The sequence below is a fragment of the Thalassophryne amazonica genome, chromosome 1, assembly GCF_902500255.1.
Source record: "Thalassophryne amazonica chromosome 1, fThaAma1.1, whole genome shotgun sequence".
In the NCBI taxonomy this organism is placed as follows: Eukaryota; Metazoa; Chordata; class Actinopteri; order Batrachoidiformes; family Batrachoididae; genus Thalassophryne; species Thalassophryne amazonica.
In genome coordinates this window covers 20,055,731-20,069,574 of record NC_047103.1, presented here as the reverse complement: position 1 = coordinate 20,069,574, position 13,844 = coordinate 20,055,731, and the positions used below count along the sequence as shown (strand labels likewise).

Below are 13,844 nucleotides of genomic sequence, written 5' to 3'. Positions count from 1 at the left end.
AGTAAATTCAGCGTCTTTGACATCCTTTGTTGGTTAATCATGAAAAATCAAAGTGGGTTTTTCCCCGTATCACTTGGCAATGTAAATGTGTATGCTTAATTTAATTATGCCACATCACAAGTCCTGTACTGTAACAATTGCACATGTGCACGTCGCAATGGCGATGTTCAGGCAATATATCGTGCAACCCTACTGGTTAGCATTAACGGCCTCACAGCCATACCATAAGACAGGAAGCATCAATATCTTAGTTTTTATTCTCCAGAATTGCCAAACGCATTCGTCACGTGACCTCAAGACTCCATATGCTCCTCTCAGGTAACGCTGTATCTCAAAGGCCAAGACTGCTGACAAAGACATCTATGCCACTGGTTTCCACAACCCTACACCACACCCAGTCCATGCTGTGTAAAGGTCGGCTACGATGTCCAGCAACTTGTGTGGGAGTCCTGCAAACACTCAGGATGGCCCAGAGAGCAGCTGGTCAACTTACACCAACCCATCATGAAAATCAACATGGAAGAAAGGAGCATTCACAATATTTGCTTTGTGTTCAACAGGTACTAGCAGAGCTCAGATACACTCAGTGGTTGAGTTCTTCGTTGTGAAGCCAGACTGCACTGCAACCATTTCAGCCGATGTTGGAGCCCGTGTACCATACCTTCATGCAGTTTAAATTGGGCTCTAAATTATTAGCATATATTGAGTCTTACAAAGTGAACAAGGAAGATTCATATTAATATTGCAAACATCCCAAATCCCATATGACCTAAAGACAGATGAGAGAGATGAAGAGAGATTCAGTGAGGAGGAAAATTATCAAATTCAGAGGATGGAGTGGGGGCATTTGAAAGCGAGAAAACGAGATTAGGAGTTTTTTAAGATAAAAAGTGGTGAAGTGGGGGGTTTAAACATACAGAAGGGAAGAGAAGGTTTACCTAATGGTGACATCTCCGGTACTCCTGCCATGTATGGGCCATCAACAAACTTGGGCTCATTGTCGTTGATGTCCTGAACCTTGACCACGAATTCAGACTTAGGTTCTACAGGCAAATTGGTGAGTCGGTCTACAGCTTGTGCTTGAAGGGTATAGTAGGCCTGCGCCTCCCGATCGAGGCGCTTTGTGGCGTGGATGTCTCCTGTATTCTCATCGATGGTAAAGATGGAGGCGGCGCCCTCACCAGATAGCACATATTTCACCTTTCCATCACCTTTGTCCACATCTGAGTGTAGCTGTAGAAAAGACAAGAGCAGTTTAAGAGATGTTATATGTGACAAACACAAACACAACAAATGATAATGCTAGACCAGTTGAATGGGGTTGTTTTTTTTTTTTCTTGTCACTCTATTTATATCAGGTTACATTGTGCAAAATCACTTTTCTATCTTTTAATGACAATTATAGTTGTCATCTTAAGCATCCTCAATATCCCAGAATTCCTAGGGTTTGAAACAACAAATGCAGTCTGTCACTGGGCAGATAAATGGATCCATCCCTCCATTTTGCAAACATAATAACTTGAAAGAAGAAAATGCCATCATCTAGCAAGTCTCCAAATCAAAAGGCAATAAAATAAAAACAAACACATTAAACATCGTGAACATTGATGCATCAGACCAATGCAAATGCAACCTCTAATATTCCATCAACCTCCCTACCACCTGCTGCACGTGTAGGTTTGCTGCAGGGAATAATGTCATCATCACATGCATGATGTAAATTATGAGCAGATGCAGATGAAGTTGCATGTACATTGAAATGAGCTTGTTTGTGAGTTTCTTTCATTTCCAAAGCCTAGGTCTGCCACCGCTGCCTGTTTTATGACGACGCATGAAGGAACTCCCCTAATACAAGCAAAGTTTTGTCTTTAGATAGCTCACAATAAACCTGTGTGACTTATGTCACAGAAGACCACAACTGAACTCCAGGGCCCGTATCCACAAAGCAGCCTAAGGCTAAAAATAGCTCCTAGTGATGTTTTTCTAAGACAAATCTTAGACATTTCTTAGAATTTTTCCTTGGTATGAGGAAAGTTATCCGCAAAACACCTTAGGTCTTAAGAGAGCTCCTAAGGTGCCAAACTGGTAAGAGGAGGGAGGAGGACTTTTAAGAAATCTAAGAGTGTCTTAAGCAGAGGAGATGCTGGAACACACAGAGGAAGCAGAGATATTCTCCATATGTAGGATGACAGTGAGTCAGTAACACGCTACCCGCTTGATCTACGTAATTATGTTATGTTAATTTACTGTCTTAATGTATTTCTAAATTGTTTAGGTTCTTGTTATCATATACACACTGTTAATATAATAATTTATTATTATTATTATCGGTACTATTAATATTGTTATTTTGTTTTATTATTGCATTGATTTTGTCATTTGATTTTAAATGGACCACAATGGCAATAAGTCTTTTAACTTTCTTGTTTCATGCATGTATTTTAAAGTATTTACAACTAAATTATGTATTCACAATGAACGTCATCAATAAACTTATGCACTCACGCACACTATCATCGGTTGATTTCAATGTCCATTTATGACTAGGAGGGCATGTTTTTAAATTTCTCCTCCCCTTTCTGTGACAGCCAATCACAGCTCTTAGAGGACTGCGTCATACCTAGCAATGGGGCCAACCCTGCCTCCTCACAAAGATCGGAATTTCTGTCCCCTCCTTGCTCAGACTTGCTCTCAGACACCTGATAGCTCACTCTTAGGCTAAGATTCCTTCCCAGGAAATTTTAGGCTAAGTTAGGAGCTCTTTGAGAGGACTTTGAGTTGCTTCACAGATACGAGCCCTGATTTCTCTGTGAGACATGCCCACTGAGCCAGTTTGCATTTCTGTCCACACCCACAAGGACACCTACTGATCTGTCATAAAAACAAACAATGATCCTATTTTAAAAATATAGTGCAATGCTAAAATACCGGCGGCCTTTTGAGGCGAGAGTATCTGAAAGAATGTGTAGAAAGAATGTGACCTTTTAACCCCTCAATAGGTCAAGGTTAGCCATCTTTCAACTTGTCCAAGGTCTGTGTCCCAAGAATGCTCTCTGTGAATTTGAAGCCCCTGGCAGTAATAGGACTGGATTTATGCTGAGCACAGATGAACGGACAGATGGATGGATGCAAAGTCTTCGTAATACCCGATGGTCATATTTTGGCTTTGGGTTAAAAATCAATTAACTTTTCTGCCTGTTGCATTAAATGGAAATGAGCTACTACTGGCCACACCCCCTCTGTGGCCAGTAGCAGCAAGCAAGCAATCCGCTATGACTTCCTTGATATGAAGTAGGTCACAGAAGTCTGTAGTGAGCTATTGGATTTTGAAATATTGCTAAAACATCACAGATATGTTTTTACATGCATAGACACAGTTGTGGAGCACCGAGGACCTTTACTATGACAGCTAAACTATATTTACCTGAGTGATCTCTTCATGTGGTCTATGTTATACTGGAAATTTAGATCCTAACACCTACTCACAGCTACATAACTAAATTAGGTTTATGCAGAGATATAGTGTTAAAAAAAAACCCTGCATTTTGTACAGAATGGAACATTTGCAGGTGTGAATTTTCTCTCATGTTGCTGTGCACACAAACTGAAACACAGATCAACGCGTTTATGGGACAAAGCAACTGTAATCCAAATGGGATCAAAATATCAAAGCACATATCACTTATGCATGAATGGATTATTTTCGGGAATCCTATTACGATTTGCATTTCCTCACAAATCGTTGTACAAAATGAAATGCGCCACCCACCCACTCCACTACTACAATAATCACTGTAAACAAACTGTAAATTTTTAGTGTAAATCTGCAACAATGAATGGTTGTGTTTTCGTAAGCTTAGAATGAGCACTTTATATGTACATAGGAGCCGACCCCCTCACGAGGCCGCCATGTTGATACAGTAGCCCAAAAGGGACATACTTAATCTGTCTTTTGCATTTTGTACCATGGTAGACTGTCCACTGGTTGCTACTGTAGGCTAGCAAGTTTGAGAACCCTAATATTTGTGAAATATAACATGAAATATACTGCTTATGATGAGTGAACACAAGGGAGCATCAACCCTGTTTGATTGATTGATTGATTTTATTTATTAAAATGCCACTGCATAAAATAAATACAATACTTCTTCTTCTTTGTCTTTCGGCTGTTCCCGTTAGGGGTCGCCACAGCAGATCAATCGTTTCCATCTCACCCTGTCCTCTGTATCTTTCTCTGTCACACCAACCACCTGCATGTCCTCTCTCAGCACATCCATGAACCTCCTCTTTGGTCTCCCTCTTCTCCTCCTGCCTCGTGGCTCCATCCTCAGCATCCTTCTCCCTATATACCCTGGGTCCCTCCTCTGCACATGTCCAAACCATCTCAATCTCGCCTCTGACTGTCTCCAAACCGTCCAACCTGAGCTGTCCCTCTGATATGTTCATTCCTAATCTTGTCCATTCTTGTCACTCCCAAAGAGAATCTCAACATCTTCAGCTCTGCCACCTCCAGCTCTGCCTCCTGTCTTTTTGTTAGTGCCACTGTCTCTAAACCATACAACATAGCTGGTCTCACTACTGTTTTGTAAACTTTCCCCTTCACTCTTGCTGATATTCTTCGGTCACAAATCACTCCTGCCACCTTTCTCCACCCACTCCACCCTGCCTGCACTCTCTTCTTCACCTCTCTACCACACTCTCCATTACTTTGAACAGTTGACCCCAAATATTTAAACTCATCTACTTTCACCATTTCTACTCCTTGTAACTGCACTATTCCACTGGGCTCCCTCTCATTCACACACATGTACTCAGTCTTGCTTCTACTGACTTTCATTCCCCTTCTCTCCAAAGCATATCTCCACTTCTCCAGACTAGACTCAACTTGCTCTCTACTCTCACTACAGATCACAATGTCATCTGCAAACATCATAGTCCATGGGGACTCCTGTCTGATCTCATCTGTCAACCTGTCCATCACCACTGCAAACAAGAAGGACTCAGAGCTGATCCTTGGTGTAATTCCCACCTCCACCTTGAATGAGTCTGTCATTTCGACTGCGCATCTCACCGCTGTCACACTATTCTTGTACATGTCCTGCACTACCCTAACATACTTCTCTGCCACTCCAGACTTCCTCATACAATACCACAGCTCTTCTCTTGGCACCCTATCATATGCTTTTTCTAAGTCCACAAACACACAATGTAACTCTTTCTGTCCTTCTCTGTACTTTTCCAACAGTATTCTCAGAGCAAACATTGCATCTGTAGTGCTCTTTCTCGGCATGAAGCCATATTGCTGCTCACAGTTCTTCACCTGTTTTCTAAGCCTAGCTTCTACTACTCTTTCCCATAACTTCATGCTGTGGCTGATCAACTTTATGCCTCTGTAGTTATCACAATAAAAGGCTAACACAGTGAAACAACTAGCACTTATTTCCATTGTGGTCCTTGGATAACGTACCCAACATGGGTACAATATAGACAAAACAGGATGACAGTATGTCAGTGACAAGTTGCAATAAGAAGTAAAAAACAAAAACTACATTTTTTAAGATAAATATGACTGAGTGTTAATAACCCTTTTGCAAGTGAAAACATGAAGGGAAATAAAATCATGACTAGTGATGGAATAATGCAATCTCCAACCTCACCACTAGATGACACTAAATCCTACACACTGCAGCTTTAAATAATCATCTTCAAATAATTACAAAATACAAAATGTGGATTGACCATATGCACACTGTTATTTTCCTTGTTTTCTTTTACAAATCTGCAGTAATTCTGCAAAATGTGCTTGGAAACCTGATGATCCTGACATAATATAAATTTATTTTTAGTGACTCCTCTCACACATATCTTTGGAGGCCAGTTCAAATGTGGGCACTTGCCTTCCATTAGAAAATGAAGCAATTTAAAGCTGTACAGCTGTTCAAATTTCACAAAACTAACAAAATTTAGTTTTCACAGAAATCCAAGAATTATAGTGTAGATTTAATTTTGTAAGATGTTTCAAATTTACAGCTCATTTTAATGCAAAGAACCTATTTATCTGATATATTACATCAGGCCTGTTTCCAGTGGAAGTTGTACTCTGCCAGGGCTGCCCCTAGTTACCAGTCCTATTTGTGATGTTCATGGACAGGAATTCAAGGCACAGGCAGGGACTGGAGGGTGTCCGGTTTGGTGACCTCAGAGTTGCATCTCTGCTTTTTTGGAGATGATGTGATTCTATTGGCTTCATCGTGCAGTGACCTCCGATATGCACTGGTTTGAGGCAGAGAAAGACGCGACTCCAAATCTGAGACTACAGTCGTCTGTTGGAAAACGGCGGATTGTCACCTTTCGGTCAGGGGAGAGCTAATCTCCTCCACTTAGGACAGTACGTCTTGGGGTCTTTTTCAAGAGTTGGGGTAAATTGGAGCATGAGATCGATAGATGGATTGGGACAGTGTCTGAAATTGTTTGGACATTGTACCGGACCGTCGTGGTGAGAAGGAGATGAGCCAGAAGGCAAGGCTCTCAATTTACCAGCCAATTCATGCTCCTATCCTCAACTATGGTCATGACCTTTGGGCAATGACTGAAAGAATAAGATTGTGGCAGGGTGAGAAGCTCGACTACCTGGGAGGGAATCAGAGCAGCGCCGCTGCTTCTTTGCATTGAAAGGAGCCAGGGGAGGTAGCATAATCCCTGGTCATCTCCCAAAGGAGGTCTTTCAGACACGTCCAACTGCGAGGAGGCCCAGGGGAAGACCCATGACCCCTCTCGAGAGATTGTTGGGAATGCCTTGGGATCCCCCAGCAAGAGTTACAGGGCTTGGCAGACTATATGGACGTGTGGGTTGAGCTGCTTGCTCTGCTGCCACCGCAGCTCAGACCGGGGTAAGTGGATGAAAATGAATGAACAGATTTATCTAGGGGGAATTCCATTGTATACATTTACTTTTCCTTCATTGCCATCATGCAGACTAACTGCAGGAGGAAGTGTGTGCACACATGTACGAGGTTTTGAGATTACCTTTGACCTGACCAACCCCCAGGGCATGCACGCAAAATCAGTAAGACACTTGTAAATCACTTCACAGGTGTTATCTGGTTTCAAACACAGCATATTTAGATATAGTGTTTATTACTCACTAACCTTTACAAAATATATTAGACACATATTCAATTTATACAGAAATAAGCTGTTTCAGAACACTATCTGCTAACTTGGCTTATTTTGTTTGGGCAAGCAGCTAGCTGATGTCACGCTGCCTTTCTTTACTCCAACTGGTAGTCACCATGTCCCTCCCAGCATGGTCACACAGATCAGTGGAAGCCCCCACATGATCTATGACATTGCTACCAATTGAAAATCATTGTGTCTTAATGCTTGAATTTCTCCCCCTCAGGGGTAGAAATTCTAAATAGTTTCCATACATTACAAATTTTGATCATCTTGACAATATCATATTATGAATCCCTTATTTAAATGCCAAGCAATAAAATTAGAGGTGCCAAAGAAAATTGTTTTTATGACTTAAATCTTACCAAAGGCCATACAGCTTTAATATTCCATTCTTAATGTAGATTGTCACAGCAGTGAGTGGCTCTGCTCAGTGACAGCTTGATTTAATAAATTCTACTTATGTAAAACATTAATAAATAAATAAAATCCATTTGATGGTTGATGTACAAATAGCTCAGAATACATGGATTCACTATTTCTTAATGACATATTACATGACTTTTTTACACTCAAATGTTTTCAGCACTCCTTTATTAATGCCAGTCACAACTTCCCAACCTCCCTCTGCTGCTAATAAGTCAATCAAGAAATGTTTGAAAAGATGACTTCTAGACCCCCAGTCAAGGAAGAGTTATGGAAAATAATCTGTCAATTTCCTAAGAAAGAGCACTTGAAGATGTTGAGGGCAATCAAATTACTCTGACAAATAACCAACCTTGAATAATCAATTGTGTTTGAAGTCTGAGCTGCCTGATGACCATCAATGGCATCAATGTGCTGAGTGATCACAGAAAAAGAGCTGCACAATTTATCGCTGTTGTGGGTAATTTTGATATGGGTTAAAAGGACAGCTTTAAACTGTCAGAATTAAGTGCATTTTTCTGTCATTTAACCTGTGCTTGAAAGCCCAACACCTCAGCTAACATCAAGAAAAGCAGGGCAAGCTTTTAACATTTTTCCCCAGTACACAATTACTTTGTTTTAGAAGCTGGAGTGAAAACTGTGTCAGTGGAATTAATAAAATCTGGTACTGAGATTGGATTTGAATTTTGGAGCTTCTTAGTCAATGGGTTCAAGTTAATTGGGGCTGAAACACATCCAACAAAACACAATCAACAAAGTGTTATTTACCAATACGAATGAAACTACACAATAAAGGACAGCGCGCTGGCAAAGATTTTAGTGACTATTTACCTGAGAGGAAGGATCCCGGTTCAAGACCACCCCTACCCCTTCTCCGTGTAACGTGGAGTTGCATCAGGAAGGATATCTGGTGTAAAAAGTTGCAGTTTCTTGACTGGCTGCTTGAGGCATGGCTTCAAAAAGGAGCAGGTTCCCATAGAAGCCCATGTTAAAATGTCAGAAATAAACATGTTACAACCTGGTCTCTATGGTTATTAGTTTAATGCTCCATGAAAAATTGTATAACCCCCTTTAAGATGTTTTGAGGCATAAAGTTATGCATAATTAGAGGTGTGGTGGCTTTGAGTGACAGCAGTGAGTTGGCGCGTCATTCGCATCCTCAGTGGCCGCTAGCTGCTGTGGATGATTGTCTCTGTGTCTTAGGAGCATTTTATGACAACTATTTGTGATAATATAGTTTGGAACAACTATTGGAGAAACACAATGTGTTATATCAACACGGGATGAGGATGACCCTCGGCCGGTACGCCCTGCCTCATAGACATGAGGAAGACATCCATTTTTCCTCCACAGCTGTGTGGTGAAATGTCCTAATGCATCATCTGTATGTCAGTATTTCTGTTGAGTAAATTTATCATGTGATTTAATTTTGGATTGGCACAAAAGTGTAATGCAGAATAGATCTGAATAACAGTCTGTTCACAAATGCTGCCCCTGTAGGAACCCGTCTGTTGGGAAGGTGTCGTGACATGGACCCACAACAGGGGGCGTTAATGAACGGACAATGGATAAGCCAAAAAGTAACAATTTAATGTTGTGAATCGCACAACGAAAGATAGACAATGACAGAGAATGTGGATCATCAATCATACACAAGTTGACGTGTGGGCAGGCTCGAAGATAGAAGACGTCTGGCCAGCGAAGAGCCGGATCCCACACAGCTTCCACCGCCAACGGATCTGAAGTACACCGGAGCCGCCAAGCCCTGCGCCCCAGGTGGCCACTGTCTTCAGCAGTCAGACCCGGTACTGCTGGCAGAAACAAAAACAGTTAATGGTGGGTGTGTATATACACCCAGCAATCTTACAGAGCTTAATTCCTCCAGGAGAAAAAACCTCCACCTCCAGACACAGAATCACCCGTCATCCTGTCAGTCACTTCCCTGGAAGGAGTGAGAGGCGAAGATGTCGCGCTCACACTATCCGCCAATCCAGCTTCAGACTGTCACCACAGGAAAACAGCTGCACACAGAACAATATTCAGTCTCAGAAAAATCACAGCAGAGAAGGTTACCTGAATGGTAGCTGATTTCTCGGCGGGGAGGTGGAGTTGCAGTCCGGCTTTTATGGAGGATGTGGTTGATGAGTGACAGCTGGTGTTGATGATGTGTGACAGCTGTCACTCCCAGTAGGTCCGACGCCCTCTCGTGCTTGGAGCCCGCACTCCAAGCAGGGCGCCATCTGGTGGTGGTGGGCCAGCAGTACCTCCTCTTCAGCGGCCCACACAACACCGTGGACACAAGCAAAAGTTGTTGGGGTCTGGGGAATCGGTCTGGGCTCTGTGTTGTCTTCTGTACTTTCTGTTTCTCTGCCAGTGGAGTTGATTGCCGACACCTGTGGCTGTGGCACACCTGCATCAATCAGCAGCATCCTACTTAAGCCAAGGCTGAACAGGAGGATGCTGCCAGATCTTTCCAGCTACTCCTCCATCACCGTCTGGTACGCTGCTGCCACTGCTAAGGACAGGTGCAGACTACAGCGTATCATCCACGCAGCAGAGAAGGTGATCGACTGCAAGCCACCATCCCTTCAGGACCTGGACATCTCCAGGGCTCTGAGGTGAGAAAGGAAAATAGTGGCCGATCCCTCTCACCCAGGGCAATAAGTTTTTGTTACCCTCCCCTCCATCAGGACAAAAACCTCAAGACACAAAAATAGCTTCTTTCCACCCGCAGCTAGACTTACAAATAATGCAAGAGACCCCATTTACTCTGCCCCCCCAACTCCCACAAACTACAGACTGATCCTCTCTGTACTGTTCATCTGTTCCACTATATCTATTTGACAGTAAACTTAGTTTTGCTCATTTGCCTATTTGACTCCTTTACTACTGACAGAAGTATTTTTTTTTTCCTTTTCTTTTTGTTGTTTATGCACCAATGACACCAGATCAAATTCCTTGTATGTGAGAACTTACTTGGCAATAAATTTGATTTGGATTCTGATTCTCATGTGTTCCTGGATTATACTGTATCTTTAATCATCATTCATTGTCTTTTTTTTTTTCTTCTCTTGCAGTCCACAGCCACCCCCTGCTCCACTGGCTCCCCTGTCTTTCTGGCCATTAATTGAATTTTGGATTTGATAAATTGATATAGTGCAAAAGTGATGAGTAATGTTACCTTAAGATGTACAATGTTTTGACTGACCATCATCATCATCACTGCCACTCAACACAAAGGTTACCGTCCACGTGAAGTCTGTCAAAGCATCTGCCTAGGGGGTTGCCCCAGCTTGAGGGTCTTGGCAGCCTTTCATCAAAATTGTCAAACTTACTCAGCACTCCCCAAATTGGTTTCAAAGGTCTTAACACCATCAGAACCCCCCCCCCCACACACACACACACACACAACAGTTTATCAACTGGGACTGTAGCCCAAGCCGCAATCTGACAGTCTATAAAAACCCCTTCACACATAGTGAGAAGTTTGGACGACGTTTGGACAAATATGGCAAAACCACAAAACATCGCACCAATGGGCAGGTGTGCACGCACGATCCCAGTGTGAGAGCTTGTGCACGCGATGGTGTCTTTCGAGCAGGAACAGTGCGAGGTACACCACATCGTGTTGCTTATATGGAATAAATAATAATAATAATAAAAAAACAGTCGGTACCTGTGGGACAACATCGCGCCGCTTATGTGGAATAAAAAAAAAGAAAAGAAAAACACATACCACTCACTGGATGCAAACCAGCACCTTCCAAAAGCTCTGATTATCAGTCAGCAACTTTACCACTGAGCTACAGAGCTGTTCTTTAAAAGCTGCAGGAATCTGCCTCATATCAGGAAGGACATGGAAGTATTACAAAAAAAAAAAAAAATACAAACCATATAAAAACACCGCATTTATCAAACGAACAATACAAATATGATCCGTCTGTTCCTCTGGAGATGACCCATGGTTACAGACATACAGTCATGAAATGGCATGAATGAGAAGCAGTGTGCTCTGATCATGTCCACATCTACTGGTCCGGTGCGTCCAGTCACCCTGCCTGCGTGTGTTCTTCCCGACACGCGACACAGCACTGACACCACATCATGTGGAACAGAGCTCATGTGGGTGGCGTGACTGTCAGATCGCCCGCTGCGTGTTCTGATCTGATGGTCTGTTTCAACCTGGTAGCCTGTCAATATCCGCTCCGCGTGCGCTCGCTATGCTTGTCACCACAGCGATACATGTTTTTATTTATGTCCACATAAGTACAGCAATCAGACACACGCGCCTCACAGTGGAGAGTTGTTAGTTCATGTCTGTCAAAACACAGTAGGTGTTGTGTAGCTGGAATGTCCAGAACCACAGATTATCACAACTGCTTCTGTCCGAAGCCACGCCTCCTGTGAGGGGAGCGCACACACCCACGTGTCAGTGTGTGTCTGCAAAGTCACACCTGTCGAGAACTTAGACAAATTTCACAGCAGTAAGACAGCGGTCGCCTGCAGTCTGTTGTCGTATGAAGAGTGCGACTGGCCACACATTTTCGAAGTGCCATGCGAGTGGTGTTAGATGTTCGTGCGCGTCACCTGGAATTTGGCCGACACGTGCCAGTGGGTTCACACAGCGCACACTCTTTTTCAGCCGCTGGTGTGCGTAAATAGTTGATGTACGAGGCGTTAGAGGCAGGGACGATTCCACACGTTTTGCATAAAACTCCTGCTTTGTGCGCATGTCGACCAAACTTCGCACTATGTATGAAGGCTCCCTAAAGGTTGATGTCCAGGACATACTTGTATCTCTTTTTCAAAACACCAACCCTTCGGGTCCCAGTAGAGACCTGACTAAATAGAAGCTGTTTAGGAAGTTGACATGCACCCATTCTGACCACGTGCCCCACATCACATTAATCTATTCTGCTGTTGATCTGACAGCAGCACCTGCAGAAACATCATGTACATACAGCAAAACTAAAACTCCAAATTTCATGCCAAGTTTAATTTATCTGATGATGAAGGTGCGTAAAGAAAGCTGATCATTAAAAAGGCGAATTTCAAAACGAATCATGAAAATGTCATTCATTTGGAGGTTCTAAATCAACTGAGCTCCACTCCAGCATGACGATACGGACTGTGACTAGACTTGTACAGATGACGTATCTCGACACACTGCACTGAAACAGTGGCCCATTCAGACGCGTGAAAAACTCCTTTAGGATCCTGCTGTATTATCAGAGTATATTTGATGTGCAAACACATGATTTTTAAAGCACTATTACAGATAATTTATGGTGAAAGCAACTCATCACAGTTGATATACATGCAAAAAAGGGTAACTTTCCTCCAACAGATTACAAAATTATGCAGACCCAGTGATTTTATGAGATGACAGACTCCGCTTAGTATGCACAGCGAGCTTCAGTCAGGTGCATGTAGCTTGAAAGTGTTTGGCTATTTGAAATGAATTTTATACCTGTGGAAAAAGAAGAGAAAGTGAAAGACTGCTGGAAGTTTTCAAGCTCATGTCATCTCAGGAAAAACAAAGGTCACGAATCATGTGTTGGTGAGGGGGAAAAGGAAATCCACAAAAAGTCAATGTAGAGCCTTGCCTTCAGGTCCATCTACCTTGCTAAAGGTCAGCAGTTCACTGGTTGGTACGACGTTGCATCATGACCTCAAAGGAATGGAAGATTCTTGAACTTTCACTCCGTCCATCTCCACGCAAACATTTTCCACTACTGAGCTGTGACCTCAGACTTCAAAGAGCTGACCCACACACCCATTGTGTCGCACTGACCTCCAAACCGCCCGAGCGTTTGCTGGAGGTAGCAAGACGACATCATCAGCAAAGAGCACTGATATGATACATTAGAGCGACCAAAGTGAAAACATTCTCAGGGTTGTCTCCTGAATATGCTCTTATGAAAGAAAAATGGGAAGAAATCACAGCCTTGACAGCAGAAAACTCCCGCATATGTTTGTCCTTTACGCATTGTTGAAAATGCAACCATAGCTATTACTGTACTTACGGGATGAGCGGATTGCATGAACGGACATCCTGAGGAACCAAAACTCCTGCAAAACACCCCCATGAATATAAGCCTTAACAAAACACATTTCTCAAAAAAATCATCTCAGTTTCTGCATCAATGAATAATCCTCCATTATTCCAAGAGTAGGGTAATATATGTACCATTTATATGATTAGAACACTCATTCATTCATTTTCTGCCGCTTGTCCAGGT

At 42.7% G+C, this 13,844-nt stretch overlaps 1 protein-coding gene across 2 annotated transcripts in view; it reads right to left on the bottom strand.

Moving 5' to 3' along the window:
- Positions 1-13,844, bottom strand: part of cdh7a (cadherin 7a) — a 375,152-nt gene that overhangs the window by 199,578 nt on the left and 161,730 nt on the right. For both annotated transcript variants that reach the window (XM_034166782.1, XM_034166771.1), the window contains one exon: positions 939-1,233. In XM_034166782.1, coding sequence (XP_034022673.1) covers positions 939-1,233 — 295 coding nt within the window. The remainder of the gene's footprint in view (positions 1-938; positions 1,234-13,844) is intronic.